This window comes from Melanostigma gelatinosum (assembly GCF_949748355.1).
Source record: "Melanostigma gelatinosum genome assembly, chromosome: 20".
NCBI classification, from domain to species: domain Eukaryota; kingdom Metazoa; phylum Chordata; class Actinopteri; order Perciformes; family Zoarcidae; genus Melanostigma; species Melanostigma gelatinosum.
In genome coordinates, this window is record NC_136653.1 from 6,816,152 (window position 1) to 6,842,479 (window position 26,328).

Sequence of the window (26,328 nt, forward strand, 5' to 3'; positions counted from 1 at the left end):
GTGGACTTGACGTACAGAGCCCAGTGATGCAGGAAGTATTCAGGTCCTTTACTGCAGTAAATGTACAAATAACACACTATAAAGTAGAAGTACTAGTACTACACTGTACAAATACTCTGTCACAGTAGAACTACTAATACCACACATCTAAGGTACTCTGTTGCAGTGAAAGTTCAAAAACCACACTTTAAAAGTACTCTCTCACAGTAAAAGTACTTTGTCACAGTATAAGTACTCGGACCCTCACTTAAAATGTACAGTAGAAGCGTTTTGAAACAGTGAAAGGGGTTGAAGTGTCTGTGATGAACTGAACTGGGAGTGGTGGTCTGAACTGGTCCAGCTGTGGAGGGCACTGGGAGTCTGGGCCTCCTGTGGTTCGATAAGGAAGACGACCTCCAGACGGAGACGAGAAGACCTAAAGGACCCGGACTACCAAACCACTCAGTATGTAGCATGCTAGTTAGCTTAGCATGCTAGTTAGCCTAGCACCATATTACTATTTCAGTAAGCTTAGCATGCTAGTTTTAATGTATATTGAAATAAGTTCACAGTCTTTTATTTTGTTGTTCTGCCGAAGGTTAATTTTCCCCAGAGGCCGGTCTGACAGGAGAAAGCCCGGCAGACCTCGGCGCACTGACACATAGATCCAGCTGGTCCTGAGGGTCTGCGTCCTGGAGGACTCTTGGACCGTCGTGCTCTCGAACACCGGTTCGCTTCAAAAAGACAGCAGAGCGTCTTATTTTTTACAGCTGTGGTGATAAAAGTTAAAAATGTGTTTTTATATCTTCTTCGGTTTTTAAGAAGTCCCGGTTCAGGAGGTAAGGTGTCCTCGAGGACTCCAGGAGGAGGACTTCCTGGACCTGCTGAGGTCCACGTTCCCTCGGCTGGCAGATTAGAGACCATTTGACGTCTTCATGTCGGACCAGACGAAGACGTTCCAGCCTCTGAGGGTGGAGACGCTCACGCCTGAGGAGATCTGCAGGAGCATCCGGCTCTCCGGGGGAGGAAACTCTGCCCTGAAGGTGAGTCACGAGTCAGCTGGTTTACGAAAACATATGAAGATTTAGCTGTAATTAAATCACAATAAGCAGATCAAAAAGATGCAGAAATAACAACATAATGATGTTGATTTGTTAAAAGTCTGAATTGATGTTTTGAAGCGTCTGTACGCAACACGACACGCAAACAACTTTTAAACTGGTTGTTTTCTGAATGGAGTTAGTTTGATCCGTGCTATGCTCAGGTAACATTGTAGCAGCTCCAACAACACTCAAAATAACTTAATCTAGACATAAATACAGCAGCGATGGTATTGTTTAACACATATAAATGTTACAGTTAATACACATACATATACACAGTTTCCTCTTGTCTGTGTACTACTATGGGGTAGAAAATTGTCTCCAGCTAACGGTGGAACATTGAGATACAAACTGAAATGTTGATCTAATGTGCACTTTTTAATTCAATGTAATTTAATGGACATTCAGTTGAAATTGTATTTAATCGACCTTAAATGGAAATTAAATGAGACCAGTGGGTCTGTGGGACCACAATAATCTTTTTTACTGTCATTTCCAATTCAAAAAAGTCAGAATGTCAAAGATGAGAACAGAGACTGTGATTTCAGGAAAAAAAGTAAATGAAGAGAAACTGGCCGATCGTTAAAATGTGAGATGTGAACTTTAAATTGTTGTTTCAGAGCGGAGAGGATCCTCAGAGCAGCAGTGAAGACCTTCATGGTCTGCAGAGACCTGCTGGGTCTCAGTCCTGCTCGGCCACGACGTCGGTTGATTACATGGGAACCTTCAGCAGGTAAATACAGAGAGACGAGACCTCAGGTGTCTGGTCACAGAGAGAAGAGACCTCAGGTGTCTGGTCACCGAGAGGAGAGACCTCAGGTGTCTGGTCACAGAGAGGAGAGACCTCAGGTGTCTGGTCACAGAGCAGGAAAACATATTTTATATGTTTATATGTAAGCAGATCTGAGTAAAGTAAATAAGTAAATAAGTAATCAAATAGTAAAATAATAATCATTAATGAATAATTTAAAACAATTTAATAAGAAATTAATAAATAAGTAGTAAGTAAATACAAAAATTAAATTTATGAATAAATAAAAAAAAGAATAATTATTATGAATAAATACATAAAAACTCTAGAATGAATACATCATTTCAAAAATGAATAAATCTAAAATAGAAAATAAATAAATGATAATTAATACTTAATACTAATAATTAATACCAAAATTAGTTTACAGGGCCAGGGGGAACAACATTCTTGCAAATTTATGATTTTATAATCTCAGAGAATTTTCAAGTTTTTTTTCTGTAAATGTACAAATTAAATCTCAGAGAATATTTACTTTTTTCAATAAATATACATCTTTTATTTAAGGTTTTTCTCATATTTCCCAGTCTCCGTAACTACTATTATTGTTTCCCTAAAATTCCCTGAACATGCCGTCGTCATCCCACAGAAAAAAAACAACTTGAATAAAAATCACTAAAATCAGAATAAGATATTTACTGGATCATTTATATAAAAGTCGGAATAAAAAGCTATTTAAAAGATATATTTTAAATGTACTCGGTCAAAAATAGTGTTCTACATTAACTAATAAGCCCTAGCCCTATTTTTAGGCCTATGCTCGAAAATTGCATACCCATACTAAAAAGACGTACATTTGTAACTACAAGATGTATTTTAATAATTGTGATGGTATAATACAGGTAACACTTGTGAGATGTGTTCAGATGTGTACATATTGTGTATATGTTACTGGTTAATCGTGAATGAAATGGCACACAGCTCAAATTGAAAAGTTTCAGGTTTACCTGAAAAAAAAGCACTGAAAGCATGAATATCTTTTTTTAATGATGCAGGTGAAAGCTAAAAACTCCCAAATCATAGCACAACATGTCAGAAGTCTCTGCAAATTATCTTGCTTTGATAAAGTGAAGCAAAAAAAATGAGGTTTTAGTATTGAGGTGTCACGGGAGGTCGAGATGATTTGTCATTTTGGAACCAGCTGTTCCATCTGTTCCATTGTACTTTTACATACTATAACTATATATTTCACTTGTTTTATCACTAATAGTATTCAATCTATCCAAATACAGCATGCAAGTTTATTTGTATAGCACATTTCAACAACAAGGTAATTCAAAGTGCTTCACATAAAACCATTAAAAGCATCAAAAACATAAGGCAAAAGAAAAGGAGATTTAAAAAAGAATTAAGAACATTCATTAAAACATTAAAAACAATGCAAGAAATAAAATGCAGTGGTAAAATGCAGAAATGCAGGAAATTGATTAATATATGAATTGAATGTGGTTCAATTAAAGGCAGCAGCAAACAGAAAAGTCTTCAATCTTGATTTAAATGAGCTGAGGGTCTCAGCAGACCTGCAGCTTTCTGGGACTTTGTTCCAGATATGTGGAGCAGAAAAACTGAACGCTGCTTCTCCATGTTTAGTTCTGACTCTGGGAACAGAAAGTAGACCGGTCCCAGACGACCTGAGGGGTCGGGATGGTTCATAAGGTAGCAGCAGATCAGAGATGTATTTTGGCCCTAAACCATTCAGTGCTTTGTAAACCAACAGCAGGATTTTAAAGTCAATTCTTTGTTGGACAGGAAGCCAGTGCAAAGACCTCAGAACTGGAGTGATGTGGTCCACCCTCCTGGTCTAGTGAGGACTCGAGCTGCAGCGTTCTGAATCAGCTGCAGCTTTCTGACGGACTTTTTACAGAGACCTGTAAACACACCGCTACAGTAGTCCAGTCTGCTGAAGATAAATGCGTGGACACGTTTTTCCAAATCCTGTTGAGACATAAGTCCTCTAATCCTTGATATATTCTTCAGGTGATATTAGGCTGATTTTGTAATTGTCTTGATATGGCTGTTCAGGTTGAGGTCTGAATCCATAACTACACCTAGATTTCTGGCTTGGTTTGTGGGTTTTAACATCAGTGACTGAAGCTGAGTGGTGATTTTCATTTGTTCGTCCTTGGTACCGAAAACAATTACTTCTGTTTTATCTTTGTTTAATTGAAGAAAATTCTGGCACATCCAGTTGTTAATTTGTTCAATGCAGTTACCCAGCCCTTGTATGGGATTATAGTCCCCTGGTGCAAAACCTCTGAATCCTCTTGCAAAATGAAACTTTCGCCTCAAAACAGTTTTACCTGTGCTGAAAATCAAACACTGCTCTCAAATCATAAACAAAGTGATCAAAATAATATACACTATCAAGCAGTCAGTAAACAATACACCAATAAATAGAAAACACATTGTTCAAAACATATAGTTCTCAGGGAGAAGTAGATTTTTAATCTCAAAACAAAATTTCATATGAACGAAAACATGTTCTATGACAGTAGCTCAAAATTGATCAGAAATTACTACTGTGCTTTGCTCTTTGCAATTTATTTTGTTCTTCCTCCTCCTTGTACCCCTATTTTTACAGCACTGTACCCTGCATCTCACAAACGTGTCCTTTGTCTCTGTGATACTGTAATTCTTGTTCTTTGTTGATATGAACCTGCAGCCAGTCAAACTCTATTGAGCAGTCAGTGCTGTTACTGTAACAAATAGAAAGCACGATGTCCTCTCACATTGTTTCTTCTATCCATTCTCAGACTTTCTCCTTCCCACCTTCAACCACCTGTTGAACCACCTCTCTGAACTGGCTTATATTGGTTGTGTCACATCATTTGATACAAGTGAAATCAATTTTGAGTGATTGTGTTTAATCAATGACATGTGTTCTCTATTTGTATTTGATTGTTGCCACTTGTGTTTACCAGTATGGATGACATGTGCATTAGAGTGCAGAATGTGTTTTGAGACTGAGAATGTGTTTAGAGTTTTGCTGAAAAGTCTAAGTGAGATCTGAAAATTGTGTTTTACCATGTTAAACAGTTTAAGGTATTGACAACAGACTGCACAATTAGCTAAATGAGTTCAGGCAACTGAGAACTTTGTTCAGCCAATGGGTTTTTAGTGTTTTAGCAATTGAGAAAAACTGTAAAATGATACTGGCTATTGTAACACTCCAAGGTAGGTATCGTTTGCTAGATGAATATGCTGAACTCTGGGATAGTATCAGATGGTTATACGCAGTGGCGCTGGTGCACATGTAGGTAGGGCTGTTTTCTATTTCCCTTTAATAACTTGAGGGTTACCGTAATAATTCCCTTTAACAGGAAACGATACAATCTAACTATATTCAGGTTACCTTTAATTCGAGTTTACAACAAACGCAACACACACAATTTGGAAAAATTAAATGAAAGAAAACCCCTCGTCGCTCCACGGCGCTAAATCTATTTGAGGACGCTGATTGGCAAAATTGGATTTCACTCATTTATATCTTTAATCAGCATTAAAGCATCATTGGCTAAACTGCTTCATAGACCCGCCTCTTTGGGGCAGATTGCATGCTGGGTGTGTGAGTGTGTGTGTGTGTAGGGGTGCTGCCAGGGGCGGACTGGCCATCGGGGATACCGGGGAAATCCCCGGTAGGCCAACGGGGTTTGGGCCGGTCCAATACCGGACCACCTCCATCATCAACCGGCCCTCGCTCTGAGATCGCCGACCCCGACTGTGTTCTATGCTTCACAGAACACGTTAAATTTACTCTAATACTTAACGCTCATAGTCACTGACGAAGATTTATACTACTCCTCGCGATCTGTATTCACACTCGTGGTTTCCATCTGCGAGCCGGCAGCACCCAGAGATGGACAGAATGTCAGAGAGAATGTCGGACAGAAAGTCAGAGAGACAGACAGAAAAATCACATAAACAGACCGTTACATTCCCCTTTTTGGCATCTAAGGGATGCGGGGAGTAACGGTGCTAATTTCCCGGGGACAGGGAGACTGAGCAATGATGAAAATCAACAAAATAGTATTTATTTAGAAGTAGCAGGATCTGGGAGTGTTAATCTTGCACAGTGTTGTTTTTACACTAGAAACAGCACACGGGTCAGAGCTGCTCTCATCAGCTGTGAAGCTGTTTCCATCCACACGTTGTCTCACTCACAGGTCTGCTGTCGTGTTTCACAATGTGTGTAATGTGTGTGATATTTCTCCTTTTGTCAACTGACTGACATGTTTGGATTTGTACCACCTTAACCTCGATGCACATTAAGAGTTTTGCTGCATGCAAGTCGATGATTGAAAGATCAATTTGAAAAGTCGTGGCTCACGTCCATTAAACGCTTTTTCTGCTGACATGTCAAAATGTCTGTTAAAAAGCACAACACTGACAAGTGATGGATAAATAAAATCGCATTTCTTCAGAATGTGGATACAGGAAGTGTTCACTTTATTAAAACATATGGGTCAATGTTGCAAATGTTACTCAATTGGACATTATTACCGTAATGTAACCAGTTGTTTTGTAACCAGGATGAAAACTCACCTCTTCAAGAAGGCCTACCCTTAGCCTTCCTCTAAGCACTTACTGAGCATCTATTGTATTCATACTAGCTTATTGCACTTATTCTATTCATATTAGTTTGTGGCACTTATTGCGTTTGTTTCTGGACTGTACGTTGGCTCTGGTTATGCTCTTAGATGCTTGTTTGAGGAAAGGACATGCACTTATTACTTCTGGTGTCTAGTTGTCTCGAAAACCGATGTTGAATACACTAATTGTAAGTCGCTTTGGATAAAAGCGTCTGCTAAATGACTGTAATGTAATGTAATGTAATAATGCACGGGGAAAGTCATGTCACAAGTAATGACACAATAATAGTTAAATAAGTGAACTTGGCCGCAAAGGATGCTCCTCTGAATGATAGTGCAAAGGGCTAGATTGTAGAGACGCAGTATTAAGGGTGCAGGTCTGCTGGGGGGGGGGGGGGGGGGGGTCCTCTGGGAGGTGGGTACTGGGGGGGGGGGGGGGGGGTACTGGGGCTGCTGTGGACCTGGTAGCTCTGCTCAGACAAACAGCTGAAACAGAAACAGATAGATTAGTACAACAAACATGCTCTTCATATCAATGCAGTCATTGATAACGTTATTACGTATAAAGTTACAGAGACACACTGGAACTGATCTTCATTGACTTACATCAGCAGCATAGTTTTAGGAAAACGCAATCTTTCCTGCAATGAACTAAACGCCCCATTGGCGCACGATAGCAATTCATCTACCACATCGACAGTTTTACTTTGAAATATTCACCGGAAAACGTAGCACGATATTGTGTCTGCGGATACCATATATCCATGGATTGTTGATGGCTGAGAAACAAAGCATTAACAGATCATTAGTGTACACTGCCCCCCAGTGGTCATAGTGTACAACTACAGCGTTGTTTGTCAAAAATTGTATTCTATTACATATTTTATTAATGCGGTATTATATGTTCTGTGACCCCTAAAAGGCAGGGACAATCCTTTCACTCATGTTAAATTAAGATTAAATTTTCTTGGAAGTTGTCGGCTCTTCTGTCTCCTTAGTGGCCTTTCCCCTTTGCAAAGACGCTCTCCAAAAGTGATTTACTCATTTTCGCTAATTTGCGGGCTTAATTTTTGAGGTCACGTGACCGAGAAAAGCGTCTTGACATGTCAAGAGCCACAGACGGATGAAATTGTGAGAGAATCCGGTCATCTTTCAAAATAAAACTTCTTTCAGACGTTGATAATCAATAAAACGGAAATAATATAATATGTATTCTTTCTGTGCGGCACGGTACCGGTCCGCGGTCTGGTGGTTGGGGTCCACTGAACTAGAGGATACTTTATTTCACCAGAAGTTCACGGGACCTTCGCCATCGGAGCTTTTATTTTGAAACAGATGCATCCCATCCTGACTCTTCCTGATGTGCGTGACTGTTTGAAATGTAATGGCTCTTCCCTAGCATGTCTGCCAGAGTGTACTCTTTCTGACGACTTACTTTTGTACTTACGAGAGAAAGTAATGTGGCTGATGTGATGCTAATGTTAGCTTAGATCCGCGCTGCAGTTATGTCTTCCGAGAGGAACCCTGCTGGAGGCATTCAAGTGCTTCTTCTGAAACTTCACGAATCTCTCTCGGACGAAGACACTGTTGAGAATAAATCTCATGTTGAGGAGAAAACTCAGGTGAACAGACTTAGGTCGAGGCGTTTAGCTCAATTCAAGCAATAAGGTTTATTTGTGACAGAAGTATTATGTCCAGCAGTTAAACGTGCACGGACCTAAAAAGTTCACTCTGTAGGAGTGAATGAAAAGCTAAAAGGCGCTTAGACAGAGTGCGCATGCGTTCATATATTAGGTCCTCCTTTTGGAGCCTATTGGTCAAAGCAATAGTAGGAGGCGGATTTGTTTCTAGCATTCAAATGGCCTGATGGAGCACTGAGCATCTCCGCCCACACTGGCTCACGTCCGGGATCCGCCTTCTCTGGAACGTCAGTGTGAGATGTTGATTCAGCAGCATATTGTTATGTTCGGCCAACTAGATAAGCTAGGCGCTAGATATGCAAGGGCGCCTCTTTCTATCTCTAAGATGGAGCAGGCAGTTGAGACTGGTTCTCTGTAAGACTATGTGACATTTAACTGGGGCAAAAGCTATCCTTCAGAGTTCTAGTAATTTCCACTTTGTTCAGGCGAGTGCGAGAGTGCCCCACCTGGCGTTTTTGACCTTCGTGTACTAGAACTCACATATCCGCGTATAAGCTGTGTTTAACATTGAATGAATGTATATTTTTATTTACAAATCCCCCTTTTCACACCTGCTAGGTGTGAACTTCTATGTTTTGGAACTACTCATTCAATGGCTGTAACTCTATGTTTAGGTCCCTATCATCTGAATCGTCTGGATCGGAAACTGGTGGGGTGCTATGTCTAGTTCGGGTGTGTGTCTGATTCGGGGATGGAGAGGGAAGAGGGGCAGTTGAATGAGATGGGTGCTGGTGTGTCTGATACTTGGTTTCTAATCCCCAGATCAGTAAGGCAACTAGTATGCCCATTCCCACCCCCATTATAGTTTTCTTCCCACATCCCACCCCTTCCCAGGTGAAGCGCTGCCGACCTCGGTCGGCGGGGTTTGCATAAGGGTCCCCTAGACAGCGTCTAAGTTCCTGATGCATTTTCCAAATTAGTGCGAATTTCTCCTAGTGTTCTGGTTGGTACCGGTGCTGGGACACAATGTGTCAGGTGGTGCCAAGGGACGCCTGATTTGCCCTTGACCTGAACCGAGTGTGAAGTAACCTCCTTCACCTCGTACGGCCCAGTCCACCTGGGGTCAGTCCACTTGCGCTTGTGAACCTTGACCCTGACCCAATCACCTACTTGTATCTGCTTTCCAGCTGCCGCTGCTTCAGGTACTGCTCGAGTCCTCTCGATCTGTTTGGAGAGAGCTTCAGTAAGGGGAGTTAGGGCACTCATATAGTCAGACATTTCAATCTGCTGTACATCCAGAGGTGGCATATGACCTCCATCTCTGGGTGGACCTGGCATCGGCCGGCCAGTCATGATCTCGTGTGGGGAGAGATGTGTTTCTCCCCCTTTTCCGGACCTCATGGCCATAAGGGCCAGGGGCAGGGCCTCAACCCATGTTAATTTGGAGCCCGCGCAAACTTTGGCAATTTTGGCCTTAAGGGTCTGATTCGCTCGTTCCACCAGGCCCTGAGATTGCGGGTGATAGACTGACCCGAATCGGTGTGTGATTCCCAGAGATTGCTCTACCTGTGCGAGCATGGTGTTGCTAAAGTGTGATCCGTTATCAGAGCGGATGCATCTCGGCACTCCGTAACGGGGAATCAGTTCTGTCTGCAGCCACCTTACAACTGTCTGCGCATCTTCTCTCTTGGTGGGAATTGCTTCCACCCTATCTTGAAAATCTGTCTACCATTACCAAGATGTACCTCTTTCCCTGCACTCTGTTCTCTGGTCCCATATCTGTATAATCTATGCTGATGTCTTGGAAACAGGCAGAGGGCACGGGATAGGATCCCATCGGTGTCTTGAATGGTTTTCTTGGGTTGTGTTTTCCACAAATTTGACATTCATCGCAGAAGAGGAAAGATATCGCTTCCATGTGCGGATGCCACCATAGTTGTTTCAAATTGTCCAATGTCCGTTTCTTTCCCTCGTGTGTAGGTCCGTGGGCCCCTGGTAGGAGTGCTGCACACAGTTCTGCTGAGGCAACCACTCTGCCGTCGTGGGCTCTCCACAGACCTTCTTTGTCTTTTGAGGCTCCTTTTCGTGTCCATTCGGACCATTCATAAGGTCCTGCTTTCTTTTGATGTTCTTTGATGTGCTCGATTGTGAGCTCAGGTGGGCCGGAAATGGTTTTGAAGAATGATACATCAGTACCTGTCTCTCACCCCCCTTTTTCTGGAAGAGTACAGCATTGAGTAGGCTGTCTCTTTCGGAAACATCAAGGTGGAACGGTAGGGAGTAGTCTGGGGACATGAGTGCGGCGGCATGTGCAAGTGCTTGCTTCAAGTGGGAGAAAGCTGCTTCAGCCTCTTTTGTCCATGTGAGGGTGGCAGTAAGATTTCTGGTGCCCACTTCCTTCAACATCTCTCTGAGAATGGTGGTGTTGTTGGTGTAGTCTGGGATATGGGCTCGTGAGTAGCCTGTTAAACCCTAGATTTCGCGGCGGCCTCAGCCGCATCGTGTTCTTTGAGTTGTTTCTTGAGTAGGGCCTTCTGCAAGGTCTTAATTTCTGTTTCACTTCCAGCCTCAGTTTGAATGTGCTTGGAGAGGTAATGTCGGAGCTGGGCGTTCCACATGTCTTGTGTCATTTCCTCTAGGCCAACCACTGCGTCCATGCTCTGGCGAGGTCCATCAGGTAGGCCTCGTTTTACCATTGTGCGCCACAGTGCCACTGTGGTAATGCTTGCATCATGTGGTTCTCTGAAGGCCTCGCGCCACACCTGTTCTGCTCTGGCCAGATACAGGGGTGGGGGCTCTGCCGGGGCCCAGATGAATGCTGCCACTGCGCCTTGGTTCACTGGAGTAGGGAACTTAGTTCTGAGCTCCTGCCACAACGCTGTACGATATCGATCAAAGGGGTCGGCATCTGGTGCCACACCGGTGCCTGCCATGTATAGTAGGGTAGTACACTGGGTTGGGTCCAGACAGCGGGAGAGAAGTGCTCTCAGGTCGCCCACTGCCAGCTGTCGGCCAGCAGTCAAAGATTCCATGAGCTCAATCCATGGATTGGCTCCCGCGTGGAGGGATGGGAGCTGTTGTACCATGCTGGTCATGTCTGCAAACCCAAAAGGCACAAATTGATCACGCAGTGGGTCCGCGAGAGTGGGGGCTGCTCTCAGGGGATATTCACCGGCATCAATCTCTTCTGTTTCTCCTTTGAGGGGCGGGCCATGGGGCCGAAGGTGATACTGGGGGGGAGGAACCGGAGGAAGTGCTGGAGACAGGCCAGTTGAGGGCGGGGGAGGGGCCGAGGCCAGAGATGCCTGGCCCGGTTCCTGTTCAGTCTTTTCCAGACCTACCGGGGCTTGAGTGGTAGGGGTGATGTCGAGGGGGGTAATGTCAAGGGGGGTGATGTCGAGTGCCTGATGGGGCCTGGTTTGTTCTTTTCCGGTCGGCATGTCCACCTGTATCCGATCCGTCATGGCCGTTCCTAGTGCCATCATTGCCACTCGCTGTTCCTCTTCTCTGTCTTTGCGGGCTTGCTTCAGGGGGTTAATGAACACACGTCGTTTGGTTTGATTATTCTCTGCTGTCTGTGCGTAGGCCACTCGTTTTGTCGAATCTTTGGCAAAGAATCGGAGGTTGTTGGCTGATGGAGGCAGTGGACTAGCCGCCTTCCACCATCCCTCCTTTGTCCATCGTTTCATGCAGTTATCCCTGTTGGGCTCTGATACATGGCTTAAACATGTGCTGTGGACAAAGAAATCAGGCCTTCACTTTGTCAAGCAAAGGTCTCATCCTGATTTGTAGTTTGAGGAGAGCAAAGGGATTTCACACTCAGGTGTGAATTCCCCCCCCCCCAAATAACCATGGTAACCGCGGCAATCTCATTGGCCGAGAGCCAAGAGACCCGAGGACCCCTGTGGTTCGGCCACTGTTCTATAAAACTCTCTGCTGCCCCCACCTCATAGCTTTCCCCCTTCGACCTCGGTTGAGTTAGGAGGCACACAACCGCTCTCTTCGCCCGGACCCCCCCCCCCGTCCAGGCCACAGAGAATCCAGCTTTTCCCCTTCGACCTCGGTTGAGTTAGGAGGCACACACCGCTCTCCTCGCCCGGACCCCCCCCCCCCCCCCCCCGCTGTCCAGGCCACAGAGAATCCAGCTTTCCCCCTTCGACCTCGGTTGAGTTAGGAGGCACACACCGCTCTCCTCGCCCGGACCCCCCCCCCCGCTGTCCAGGCCACAGAGAATCCGGCTTTTCCCCCTTCGACCTCGGTTGAGTTAGGAAGCACGCAACCGCTCTTCACCCGGACCTTCGTCCTGGACGCATGAAGACACCTCGGCCTCTCCTCCCCCCTCCAGCACGCACGAGGCCACGAGGAAACAACGGCCCTCAAACCCTCAAACCCTGACAGGTCACACGCCGTTTTGCTGGACGAAACGACAGTGTTCCACTTTGAGTACGGCTCCACTCAGCCCGCGAAACGAATCCGCATCAGCGATCCGTTCTCTGCTTTTTGTTTCTTTTTATTTTGTGCACAAACCGGCACAGAGGAGCCCGACGAAGCCTCGCTCCTCTCGTGACCGAGGATTCCCGGCAAGACGCGCAGACACGTCGTCTCATCCGAAGTTAACTGTTCTCCCTGCAGCGAGTACAGACCGGACCTGCGTTTGCTCCAGAGCCACGCTAACGGACCGAAGCCGCGCCAGCTCACCGCCGCGCGACACACAGCGCCCGCGGCAAAGCCGCGCCGACCCGCAAGCTCCCCCCTGTCCCCCTTCCCGACGAGGAAAACGGACAGCTTTGCCACAAACACTTCCACGTTGCAACGAAGCATCTACAAGTAAGATTCTTGGCATTTGGGCATAGCTTAGCTTAAATTAACGTAAGTTTAATTCAGGCCATTCATTTATATGTTGATATTCCCGTGTTTTTGTGTGTTTAAGACTGTCGCGTGATATTGAGGTATTACGCAATCATTACGGAACTCCTCGCGGACGAGAGAAGCTCCGCTGTATTCGTGTATTAACTGTGACTGTTTGCTTGGATTTATTTGATTTCTTTTCATTGGTTTTACTACACTTCGTGTAGTATTCTCTGCTCATTAAATCAGCTCTGTGAGTGAAGTGTGGAATCTCGGCTATTGTACATAACTGCTGGCAGTTCTACCGACAACGGCACGTTATGTACGATACGCCAGACACCCCCATTATCACTACAACGCGGACAGCACGCAGAAGTCTGATCCATGAGCCCCCACCTTTTTTCTCGTTCCTCCTTTCACGAAACACGCACATACACATAGCTCCTAGTTCTACTCCTGGGGAACCTCGTTCAAACGAGCGCCTCACATCACGTGCTGCCCAGGCACACGTGAGTACATACAGCAGCCTAACTGCCATTTTGTCCGGGTCCCTCGACTCCGCCATCTTTGTAGTTTTTAGCTGTAGTTCTTAAGGCCCCTCCCCTTTGGCCAGCGTCACTCGACGCCGCCATCTTTGTAGTCTTTAGCGTAGCTGTAAGACTCCCTCCTTTTCACCCACAGACCCACACACACACACACACACACAGACATACACTCTCATCCATTTTATTCATTCTTTAGTTTAGGCATATAAAATTGTATGATAACGTTTGTTGGTTGCAATATTAATTGATCTGATCATTTATTATTTTGATTTAATAAACTCTGTTATACTTTAAGGAGCAGTCGTCTGTGATTACTTGTGCATATGTATTTGATAAGACTGTATGTAGTAGCCGGTGCTCAAACTTAAAAACCTTCACTGTCACTGAATGTATAGTCATACGCAGACTATTGACATTATGAGTGACTACTAATTATGAGACTTAGTTTTATCGTTTGGTTATTGGTCCCTGTTCGCAGGGTGGTGCCCCGTTTATATTAATAATCATTAATAATTGTTACATACATCAATACTTCTATTGATGTCAAGAATTCAGTTTCTTAAATGCTGATAACCCAAACACGCTCCTTTAGATCCCAACATCCCAATGAATCTTGTCTCTTTTCCATGCAATCTTGCCTCTTGTGTCTGTTGCAGCTTTTTTCAGTTTTGCACGCAGTGCTCCTGAGTAGCCACCAGATGGAGCCACAGCTCCAGCCATGTCTTCTTGTGTTCTTCTTTTCTTTTTTTTTCAGTTCGTTTTTTTTTTTTTTTTTTTTTTTTTTTCAATTCAAATTTCAAATTTCAAATTTTAAATTTCAAATTTTTCAATATAAAATGTTTGGATGCAGTACTCCCGAATGTCCACCAGATGGAGCCAAAGCTCCTCTCAAATGTTCTTCTTGCAGTTCCTGAAGCACCCACAGAGGGAGCCAAAGCTCCTGTCAAATGTTCTTGTGCAGTTCCTGAAGTACCACCAGAGGGAGCCAAAGCTCCTGTCAAATGTTCTTGTGCCCTCTGTCCTAGTTGTTATCTCTCCCTGTTTTGGCTGCAGCTGTCTTTCTTATCTAAGATGTTCACTCCCTTGCCTCTGTGCCTTTGTCTGCTGTGTCTTCGCTCCTAACTCTGTTCACGGTCCCTATGGAACACAATTTCCAATAAATCTGTATTCTTTGTAACTCTACCAGTAAAACTCACACATATATTAACCCTCAGCTTTCCTCTTCTATCCTAGTGTTTTGTGGTTCTGTGTTTGAGTGCAAAGTTTGTGTCTTATGCGTGTGCTCTGCTCCACTGACCGTCAATCTCTGAAAAGCACACCAACCTGGTGAAAAACACTACAACTTTACAACTTCACATGTACTCTCTAACACCTGTACGCTTCACACAGTCACTCACATCCATACCAGATTGACACCATACACTGCCGTCGCTGAAATACGCACAAATCACATATAGATCTGCTCTTATAGCGTTTTCACGAGCACGGTCCCCTAAGGAAATGGATACCTCCCTGAGGCATTACTCAACACTCAACCGACCATACACAGCCGTGATTTTACAATTACAATTTTGAATCTATGTCTCCCTGAGACATTATGTTGCACGCAATCAACCATACACTGCAGAGTTCTACGAATTATTCATACACAAACCACGTCTGGAAAAGATCTCTGCCGATCTGCGTTTTCCAGTGTATGCCTTCGTATGAACTCGGTCCCTTAAGGAAATGGCAATATCTTGTGCATTCTCTGAATTCTGACCTGCGTCTCCCTGAGACATTACCCAGCACTCAATCGACCACACACTGCCGTGATTCCACAAATAATCGCACACAGACCTCGTCAGGAAAGGTCTATTGACCTTTTTGTTTACAGTGTACGCCTTGTGCGAGCACGGTTCCTAAGAAAGTGGCGATATCTTGTGCTACAATTGAATCGATGTCTCCCTGAGATCATCTATGCTGCATGCAAACCCATACACTGCCACTTCTGCAATACTGGTACACAAACCTCATCAATTACCTCAATTTGACCTCATCAATTTATTTTTCTCAATTAAAATTCTCTGGATGGATCTTCGTTTTACAGTGTACAACATGCATGAACGTGGTCCCTTTAGGAAATGGTGTTTTGCAGTCTCCAGACACACTACTTTTCACATCAGCGTATTTCAACAACATTTCTATATACTCGATCCAAATCTCAGCTTGCAACTTCGCATAAATCAACAGTGTGGCCCGGAATTCAGTCTTTCAGACCGTCATTGGTCAGCGAACCGAAGCTTTCGCCACGGCTGTGTAACCTCCGAACAGTTATCAAAACTTACACGGTGAACACGATGCCAGTTTATAGAATTTACAATCCTTAATTTCTGTTAGATCCACTCACACACATGTACATTCTATGCTAAAAAACCCCCACTGCTGTCATAACAATCCTGTCACAATGCTTCGGCAATTTATCTTTAAAAATTTAGTCAAAGCAATTCTTTACTCACACCCGGTACTCCTGATCAATTCAATTTGGTTTTTCCTACATACAATTCTGCAGATTTCATTTAAATAGGCTCTGCTCACCTTTTGATTCAGCGCTGTTTGATCAGTTCCCCGAGGTGATAAGAATCGTTCCGGCAGGCCTCCGGAATCCCCAGCCTCTCGGGAAAACACCTGTTGTTTTCTGTGGACAGAAGAAAAAGTCCGTCACGAGATGTCTCTCCTACTGATCGTTAAAACCATCCTCTGCTACCATGTTGAGAATAAATCTCATGTTGAGGAGAAAACTCAGGTGAACAGACTTAGGTCGAGGCGTTTAGCTCAATTCAAGCAATAAGGTTTATTTGTGACAGAAGTATTATGTCCAGCAGTTAAACGTGCACGGACCTAAAAAGTTCACTCTGTAGGAGTGAATGAACAGCTAAAAGGCGCTTAGACAGAGTGCGCATGCGTTCATATATTAGGTCCTCCTTTTGGAGCCTATTGGTCAAAGCAATAGTAGGAGGCGGATTTGTTTCTAGCATTCAAATGGCCTGATGGAGCACTGAGCATCTCCGCCCACACTGGCTCACGTCCGGGATCCGCCTTCTCTGGAACGTCAGTGTGAGATGTTGATTCAGCAGCATATTGTTATGTTCGGCCAACTAGATAAGCTAGGCGCTAGATATGCAAGGGTGCCTCTTTCTATCTCTAAGATGGAGCAGGCAGTTGAGACTGGTTCTCTGTAAGACTATGTGACATTTAACTGGGGCAAAAGCTATCCTTCAGAGTTCTAGTAATTTCCACTTTGTTCAGGCGAGTGCGAGAGTGCCCCACCTGGCGTTTTTGACCTTCGTGTACTAGAACTCACATATCCGCGTATAAGCTGTGTTTAACATTGAATGAATGTATATTTTTATTTACAACACCCGAGCTGCAGCTTTGAGATGTCACGATATCATCGGTGACTTGGGACAGGAGTGCATGCTAACAACAACCGAGAACGAACTTGGTAAGACCATAAAGTCCGTCAAATACTCCGCGCCAAACTCCAATAACAATCTGGCAGTTTAATGTTGACGATGCTTCTGCTGTGCATGAGCCTTAAACACTTTGTAGGGTGAGGTGGTGTGTGGATCTTTAGAAGCTACTTGTTGATTCGTAATGCATAAATTATTTCAATAATTGCGCATTTACTTTTGTTTTGTTTTGCTTGCCTGCATCACATCAGGCTCTTCCGCCAAAACTCTCTGCGGTGGGCGGTAACGCTCAGTCAGAATGCAATATAAATACCACGTGACAATAAGCCAAGCGTGGACGCTCCTAACGCTACTCCATTGGAAGTCTGTAATAGTACACGAGTGAAACAGTCTCCAAGCATAAAGTGTGGCAGCATTAAAATACTTAAGTGGATTTGCAACAACGGATTCAAAAGTCTGCACGCCACAGACTCCATGCATGACTCCTTTTCCTCAGGGGAACTCACCAGTTAGTTCTTACCTCATGCAAAACATAACATTATGACCATATTTTCATACTGCATGCTCGACCTATGACCGTGGCCATCTCTCTTTCTTGGCTCCACTCAGCATCCTGGCATCAGCTTCTGCGCTCAGTGAGAGCTACAGAGTCACTCCCTGTTTATCTAACATGTGTTCTCGCTTGCTCTCCACTTCACTTCAATTCAACTAAAGTGTTCTTCATGATATCTAGATTATTGTTTTAGGTCCTCAAACTGATCAAGTGTGAAGTAAAGTTATAGCACATTACTAACACAGTTGGTGTTTAGTTGTTGTTTGGAGGCAGAAGAACACATTTGATGATTAGAGGCTTCATTAAAGATTGCACAGATGTATTCATGTATCAAAGTTCACAGTGCTCCTAAATGTGCAGAGTTTTGTGTTTGGTGACACACACACTGCGAAAACAAATATTAACATTTCCTTCTGATTCCGTCTTTGCATCTTTGGTCTTGAAGCTTTACAGACGTCCTTATTGTTCTCAAAAGACTGTGGACTGCTCAGCTTCCTCAGGAAGTCCCTGGCGTCAGATGAGGTAGGCATCTAGGAACATCGAGTGAACAATGACGTCGCTACACTGAAAAGTTCTCGTGTTGACAGAAAACATCTGTTTTCCAGTTCCGGGACACCCGAGTTGAGACCTTGGGTTTTTTGGAGAAGTTCTTGGACAGGGTCTCACCAAGAGTCAAAGGTTGGGAGAAGACTTACGCCACTGACATAAGAGTAAGTTCCCCCTTTAGAACCATGAAAAGGAACAATCTTTACACATAATGCTGCATCCGTGCACTCAAAGTAAATTCAGTGTCCGACTGAAACTGATACTGACGCAAAGTAGCCTCTATATATGTATTCTTCATACACCTCTCAGTATAACACAAGACAAGTGAAACATACCACAAATAAAACTGACTTTTGTTTGTGTACATGTAATACCTCAAATCAATCATGTTGTTTTTCTCCATTTCTTTGTGCAGGACACATGCATGGCTGTGTATACAAAGGAAAAAGCAGCCAAGTGTAGGACTCTCGTGCTGGAGCTCCTTATCAAGGTTGGTTTCTCTTGGCCTCCTGGGTTCTTTGACATCAGCCGAGTGTGTTAGCTGTGCAACATGAACTGAGCGAAAGAAAAGATCCACTGTTGACAAAATTCCTTATTTATATGATCTTGCGAGAGTCTGTTTGACATATTTGTGAATATGGAATATATCTGCTGGCTGGACCTTGTTCTTGTTCTTACTCTCCTCAGGTTCTCCAAACAACAAAGGCTTCCAGTGTGGTGGCAGAGCTTCGAATCTGTGATATATTCAACAGATATTACGGCGAGCTCTGTCAGAGGAGCAAACTGCCAGATTCAGGTGAGTCTTCGTTTTACGGCCCGAAGCCAAAGTTTGGTTTAACGCTGGAATGGAGATGACCGGAATTCATGCAGGAGATGAAAATGTAAATTACGTACATTTAAAAAAAATCTTTTGTTTTAGTCCTCGGCAAAATCTACGAGTTGCTGGGAGTTCTCGCAGAGGTTCACCCCAGCGAGATGGTCAACAACTCTGACAAACTCTACAGAGCCTATCTAGGAGAGCTCAAAGAACAGGTGTGTCAACAGGGGAGATGGCACCGAGTGTTTGGGCAGAACTGCTGTCCTCTGCACTTATTGTATTTTCAAACGTTCCCATAATCAGTTGTGTCTGTCGATCTGTTCCTTTCAGATGACCTCTTCAACAAAGGAACCAAAACTTTTTGTTGTAGCTGGATGTTTGAGAGGAATCACCGCTCTTATGGTCAACTTCACTAAAACAATGGAGGAAGGTGGGACGCTATATCTATTTCTTTCACAATTTTCAACCAAACATGCCGTTTCTATGATTCGTGCGTGATGGTGCATGATTAGTGTGTGTCTCTGACTTGCAGACCCAGCGACGTCTAAGGACATTTTTCAGTACGCCCTGAAGGCCGTCAGCCCCCAGGTAAATATCCCCGTCTCTGCTGTCCAACTGTCGAAATATAACATCCCGATTGAAATTGACTGATATATTTAAAAAAAACGCTTGTTTTCTCATCTTTTGTTGTAGATGTCAATGACACGCTACGCAGTCACATTTGGTAAGGACTGTTATTTCCATAGCAACACGAAGACGAAACTCCCTGAAAACTCACGCGTCTGTGACTCTTTGTCTCTTGAACAGCCGGGCTCCGATTACTTGCCAGACATGCGTCCCAGTTCAGCAGCTGCCTCATGGACAACTACAGAGCTCTGTTCGATGTCATGTCCAGGCTCTGTGGACACATCAACGCTGAGATGAAGAAGACGAGTTACTACGCACTCGAGGCCTTCCTCAAACAGGTAAAAGCTCCGAGGCTTTTCCACACAGGCGAAGAAAACAAGTCGGGACGGGTTATCGGCACCATGATGAGAATAAAACCGCCTGTGATACACTCGTTGTCATTCCAACACATGTTTTTTTGTTATTTTAAGGTTGCAATGCTGGTGGCGGACAATATCGAGGAGCACAAAAGCAAGTTGAAGTTCTTCATGCAGAAGTTCTGCGGCATCATTAGAACCATGGACTCGACACATAAGGAGCTGTCCATTGCTATACGAGGATATGGATTCTTTGCCGCCGTACGTTTTATTTGCTTTCAATACAGCTGTAGAAACCAAAACATATTTGACAATAAACGTATGCACATGCGTTTCAGACGTGCGTGTTTGCTGCGTCAGAGTCATGATGCCTAAGGCAAGGCAAGGCAAGTTTATTTGTATAGCACATTTCAACAACAAGGTAATTCAAAGTGCTTCACATAAAACCATTAAAAGCATCAAAACATAAGGCAAAAGAAAAGGAGATTTAAAAACAATTAAGAACATTCATTAAAACATTAAAAAACAATGCAAGAAGTAAAATGCAGAAATGCAGGAAATTGATTAATATATGAATTGAATGTGGTTCAATTAAAGGCAGCAGCAAACAGAAAAGTCTTCAATCTTGATTTAAAGGAGCTGAGGGTTTTTCCAAAGTAACTAAAAAAAAAAAAAAATTTCCAAAGAAACTAAAAAAATATTTTTTTTTCCAAAGTAACTAAAAAAATATTTTTTTTCCAAAGAAACAAAAAAAATATTTTTTTTTCCAAAGTAACTAAAAAAAATTTTTTTTTTCCAAAGTAACTAAAAATTATTTTTTTTTTCCAAAGTAACTAAAAAAATATATTTTTTTTCCAAAGTAACTAAAAAAATATTTTTTTTTCCAAAGTAACTAAAAAAATATTTTCTTTTCCAAAGTAACTAAAAAAATATTTTTTTTTCCAAAGTAACTAAAAAAATATATTTTTTTTCCAAAGTAACTAAAAAAATATTTTTTTTTCCAAAGTAACTAAAAAAATATTTTTTTTTCCAAAGTAACTAAAAAAATATTTTTTTTTCCAAAGTAACTAAAAAAATAATTTTTTTTCCAAAGAAACTAAAAAAATATTTTTTTTCCAAAGTAACTAAAAAAAATTTTTTTTTCCAAAGAAACTAAAAAAAAATTTTTTTTTCCAAAGTAACTAAAAAAATATTTTTTTTTCCAAAGTAACTAAAAAAATATTTTTTTTTCCAAAGTAACTAAAAAAATATTTTTTTTTCCAAAGTAACTAAAAAAATATTTTTTTTTCCAAAGTAACTAAAAAAATATTTTTTTTTCCAAAGTAACTAAAAAAATATTTTTTTTTCCAAAGTAACTAAAAAAATATTTTTTTTTCCAAAGAAACTAAAAAAATATTTTTTTTCCAAAGTAACTAAAAAAAATTTTTTTTTTCCAAAGAAACTAAAAAAAAATTTTTTTTTCCAAAGTAACTAAAAAAATATTTTTTTTTCCAAAGTAACTAAAAAAATATTTTTTTTCCAAAGTAACTAAAAAAATATTTTTTTTTCCAAAGTAACTAAAAAATTTTTTTTTTTCCAAAGTAATTAAAAAAATATTTTTTTTCCAAAGTAACTAAAAAAACATTTTTTTTTCCAAAGTAACTAAAAAAATATTTTTTTTTCCAAAGTAACTAAAAAAATATTTTTTTTTCCAAAGTAACTAAAAAAATATGTTTTTTTTCCAAAGTAACTAAAAAAATATTTTTTTTTCCAAAGTAACTAAAAAAATATTTTTTTTCCAAAGTAACTAAAAAAATATTTTTTTTTCCAAAGTAACTAAAAAAATATTTTTTTTTCCAAAGTAACTAAAAAAATATTTTTTTTCCAAAGTAACTAAAAAAATATTTTTTTTTCCAAAGTAACTAAAAAAATATTTTTTTTCCCAAAGTAACTAAAAAAATATTTTTTTTTCCAAAGTAACTAAAAAAATATTTTTTTTTCCAAAGAAACTAAAAAAATAAATTTTTTTCCAAAGTAACTAAAAAAATTATTTTTTTTCCAAAGAAACTAAAAAAATATTTTCTTTTCCAAAGTAACTAAAAAATTATTTTTTTTTCCAAAGTAACTAAAAAAATATTTTTTTTTCCAAAGTAACTAAAAAAATATTTTTTTTTCCAAAGTAACTAAAAAAATATTTTTTTTTCCAAAGTAACTAAAAAAATATTTTTTTTTCCAAAGTAACTAAAATTTTTTTTTTTTTTCCAAAGTAACTAAAAAAATATTGTTTTTTCCAAAGTAACTAAAAAAAAAAAAATTTTTCCAAAGTAACTAAAAAAATATTTTTTTTTCCAAAGTAACTAAAAAAATATTTTTTTTTCCAAAGTAACTAAAAAAATATTTTTTTTTCCAAAGTAACTAAAAAAATATTTTTTTTTCCAAAGTAACTAAAAAAATATTTTTTTTTCCAAAGTAACTAAAAAAATATTTTTTTTTCCAAAGTAACTAAAAAAATAATTTTTTTTCCAAAGAAACTAAAAAAATATTTTTTTTCCAAAGTAACTAAAAAAAATTTTTTTTTCCAAAGAAACTAAAAAAAAATTTTTTTTTCCAAAGTAACTAAAAAAATATTTTTTTTTCCAAAGTAACTAAAAAAATATTTTTTTTTCCAAAGTAACTAAAAAAATATTTTTTTTTCCAAAGTAACTAAAAAAATATTTTTTTTTCCAAAGTAACTAAAAAAATATATTTTTTTCCAAAGTAACTAAAAAAATATTTTTTTTTCCAAAGTAACTAAAAAAATAATTTTTTTTCCAAAGAAACTAAAAAAATATTTTTTTTCCAAAGTAACTAAAAAATTTTTTTTTTTTCCAAAGAAACTAAAAAAAATTTTTTTTTTCCAAAGTAACTAAAAAAAATTTTTTTTTTCCAAAGTAACTAAAAAAATATTTTTTTTTCCAAAGTAACTAAAAAAATTTTTTTTTTCCAAAGTAACTAAAAAAATATTTTTTTTTCCAAAGTAACTAAAAAATTTTTTTTTTTTCCAAAGTAACTAAAAAAATTTTTTTTTTCCAAAGTAATTAAAAAAATATTTTTTTTCCAAAGTAACTAAAAAAACATTTTTTTTTCCAAAGTAACTAAAAAAATATTTTTTTTTCCAAAGTAACTAAAAAAATATTTTTTTTTCCAAAGTAACTAAAAAAATATGTTTTTTTTCCAAAGTAACTAAAAAAATAATTTTTTTTCCAAAGTAACTAAAAAAATATTTTTTTTTCCAAAGTAACTAAAAAAATATTTTTTTTTCCAAAGTAACTAAAAAAATATTTTTTTTTCCAAAGTAACTAAAAAAATATTTTTTTTCCAAAGTAACTAAAAATTTTTTTTTTTTCCAAAGTAACTAAAAAAATATTTTTTTTCCCAAAGTAACTAAAAAAATATTTTTTTTTCCAAAGTAACTAAAAAAATATTTTTTTTTCCAAAGAAACTAAAAAAATAATTTTTTTTCCAAAGTAACTAAAAAAATTTTTTTTTTTCCAAAGAAACTAAAAAAATATTTTTTTTTCCAAAGTAACTAAAACAATTTTTTTTTTCCCAAAGAAACTAAAAAATTTTTTTTTTTCCAAAGTAACTAAAAAAATATTTTTTTTCCAAAGTAACTAAAAAAATATTTTTTTTTCCAAAGTAACTAAAAAAATATTTTTTTTTCCAAAGTAACTAAAAAAATTTTTTTTTTTTCCAAAGTAACTAAAAAAATATTTTTTTTTCCAAAGAAACTAAAAAAATATTTTTTTTTCCAAAGTAACTAAAAAAATATTTTTTTTTCCAAAGAAACTAAAAAAATATTTTTTTTCCAAAGTAACTAAAAAAATATTTTTTTTTCCAAAGTAACTAAAAAAATATTTTTTTTTCCAAAGTAACTAAAAAAATATTTTTTTTTCCAAAGTAACTAAAAAAATATTTTTTTTTCCAAAGTAACTAAAAAAATATTTTTTTTTAAGTAACTAAAAAAAAATTTTTTTTCCAAAGTAACTAAAAAAATATTTTTTTTCCAAAGTAATTAAAAAAATTTTTTTTTTTCCAAAGTAACTAAAAAAATATTTTTTTTTCCAAAGTAACTAAAAAAATATTTTTTTTTCCAAAGTAACTAAAAAAATATTTTTTTTTCCAAAGTAACTAAAAAAATATTTTTTTTCCAAAGTAACTAAAAAAATATTTTTTTTTCCAAAGTAACTAAAAAAATATTTTTTTTTCCAAAGTAACTAAAAAAATATTTTTTTTTCCAAAGTAACTAAAAAAATATTTTTTTTTCCAAAGAAACTAAAAAAATATTTTTTTTTCCAAAGTAACTAAAAAATTTTTTTTTTTTCCAAAGTAACTAAAAAAGTAACTTTTTTTCCAAAGTAACTAAAAAAGTAACTTTTTTTCCAAAGTAACTAAAAAAGTATTTTCTTTTCCAAAGTAACTAAAAAAATATTTTTTTTCCAAAGTAACTAAAAAAATATTTTTTTTTCCAAAGTAACTAAAAAAATATTTTTTTTTCCAAAGTAACTAAAAAAATATTTTTTTTCCAAAGTAACTAAAAAAATATTTTTTTTTTCCAAAGTAACTAAAAAAATATTTTTTTTTCCAAAGTAACTAAAAAAATTTTTTTTTTCCAAAGTAACTAAAAAAAAAAAAAAATTTTCCAAAGAAACTAAAAAAAATTTTTTTTTTCCAAAGTAACTAAAAAAATTTTTTTTTTCCAAAGTAACTAAAAAAGTAACTTTTTTTCCAAAGTAACTAAAAAAGTAACTTTTTTTCCAAAGTAACTAAAAAAGTAACTTTTTTTCCAAAGTAACTAAAAAAGTAACTTTTTTTCCAAAGTAACTAAAAAAGTAACTTTTTTTCCAAAGTAACTAAAAAAGTAACTTTTTTTCCAAAGTAACTAAAAAAATATTTTTTTTTCCAAAGTAACTAAAAAAATATTTTTTTTTCCAAAGTAACTTTAAATATATTTTTTTCCAAAGTAACTAAAAAAATATTTTTTTTTCCAAAGTAACTAAAAAAATATTTTTTTTTCCAAAGTAACTAAAAAAATATTTTTTTTTCCAAAGTAACTAAAAAAATATTTTTTTTTCCAAAGTAACTAAAAAAATATATTTTTTTCCAAAGTAACTAAAAAAATATATTTTTTTCCAAAGTAACTAAAAAAATATATTTTTTTCCAAAGTAACTAAAAAAATATATTTTTTTCCAAAGTAACTAAAAAAATATATTTTTTTCCAAAGTAACTAAAAAAATATTTTTTTTTCCAAAGTAACTAAAAAAATATTTTTTTTTCCAAAGTAACTAAAAAAATATTTTCTTTTCCAAAGTAACTAAAAAAATATTTTTTTTTCCAAAGTAACTAAAAAAATATTTTTTTTTCCAAAGTAACTAAAAAAATATTTTTTTTTCCAAAGTAACTAAAAAAATATTTTTTTTTCCAAAGTAACTAAAAAAATATTTTTTTTTCCAAAGAAACTAAAAAAATAATTTTTTTTCCAAAGTAACTAAAAAATTATTTTTTTTCCAAAGTAACTAAAAAAATATTTTTTTTTCCAAAGAAACTAAAAAAATATTTTTTTTTCCAAAGTAACTAAAAAAATATTTTTTTCCAAAGAAACTAAAAAAATATTTTTCTTTCCAAAGTAACTAAAAAAATTTTTTTTTTTCCAAAGTAACTAAAATTTTTTTTTTTTTCCAAAGTAACTAAAAAAATATTTTTTTTTCCAAAGTAACTAAAAAATATATTTTTTTTCCAAAGTAACTAAAAAAAAATTTTTTTTTTCCAAAGTAACTAAAAAAATATTTTTTTTCCAAAGTAACTAAAAAAATATTTTTTTTTCCAAAGTAACTAAAAAAATATTTTTTTTTCCAAAGTAACTAAAAAAATATATTTTTTTCCAAAGTAACTAAAAAAATATTTTTTTTTCCAAAGTAACTAAAAAAATATTTTTTTTTCCAAAGTAACTAAAAAAATATTTTTTTTTCCAAAGTAACTAAAAAAATATTTTTTTTTCCAAAGTAACTAAAAAAATATTTTTTTTTCCAAAGTAACTAAAAAAATATTTTTTTTTCCAAAGAAACTAAAAAAATAAATTTTTTTCCAAAGTAACTAAAAAAATTTTTTTTTTTCCAAAGTAACTAAAAAAATATTTTTTTTTCCAAAGTAACTAAAAATTTTTTTTTTTTCCAAAGAAACTAAAAAAAATATTTTTTTTTCCAAAGTAACAAAAAAATTTTTTTTTTTCCAAAGAAACTAAAAAAATATTTTTTTTTCCAAAGTAACTAAAAAAAATTTTTTTTTTCCAAAGTAACTAAAAATTTTTTTTTTTTTCCAAAGTAACTAAAAAAATATTTTTTTTCCAAAGTAACTAAAAAAATATTTTTTCCCAAAGTAACTAAAATTTTTTTTTTTTTCCAAAGTAACTAAAAAATTTTTTTTTTTTCCAAAGTAACTAAAAA

General features: G+C 37.4%; 2 protein-coding genes across 4 annotated transcripts; both read left to right on the forward strand.

The window, feature by feature from the left end:
• LOC306794029 (uncharacterized protein) lies at positions 1–6,225 on the forward strand. Of its 3 annotated transcripts, XM_079291890.1 has the most exons (5): positions 1–444; positions 578–708; positions 802–1,022; positions 1,703–1,815; positions 3,643–3,894. In XM_079291890.1, exons 3-5 carry the CDS (start codon positions 915–917, stop codon positions 3,722–3,724), a joined length of 303 nt encoding a protein of 100 aa, XP_079148016.1. In that variant the 5' UTR covers positions 1–444; positions 578–708; positions 802–914; the 3' UTR covers positions 3,725–3,894. The 3 variants fall into 3 exon arrangements, with proteins under 3 accessions (XP_079148016.1, XP_079148017.1, XP_079148015.1); XM_079291891.1 differs by lacking the exon at positions 3,643–3,894 and adding an exon at positions 4,647–6,225 and having other exon boundaries at positions 1–708; XM_079291889.1 differs by having other exon boundaries at positions 1–708.
• Positions 6,226–16,900: 10,675 nt separating this feature from the next.
• Positions 16,901–20,241, forward strand: LOC306793990 (DNA-dependent protein kinase catalytic subunit-like; the record flags this gene model as incomplete). Its single annotated transcript, XM_079291837.1, has 11 exons — positions 16,901–16,999; positions 17,966–18,042; positions 18,126–18,230; positions 18,482–18,556; positions 18,754–18,862; positions 18,986–19,098; positions 19,214–19,313; positions 19,416–19,471; positions 19,577–19,607; positions 19,691–19,848; positions 19,981–20,241. The coding sequence occupies exons 1-11, from the start codon at positions 16,972–16,974 to the stop codon at positions 20,239–20,241; spliced, it is 1,113 nt and encodes a 370-aa protein (XP_079147963.1). The 5' UTR covers positions 16,901–16,971.
• Between the last annotated feature and the right edge of the window lie 6,087 nt (positions 20,242–26,328).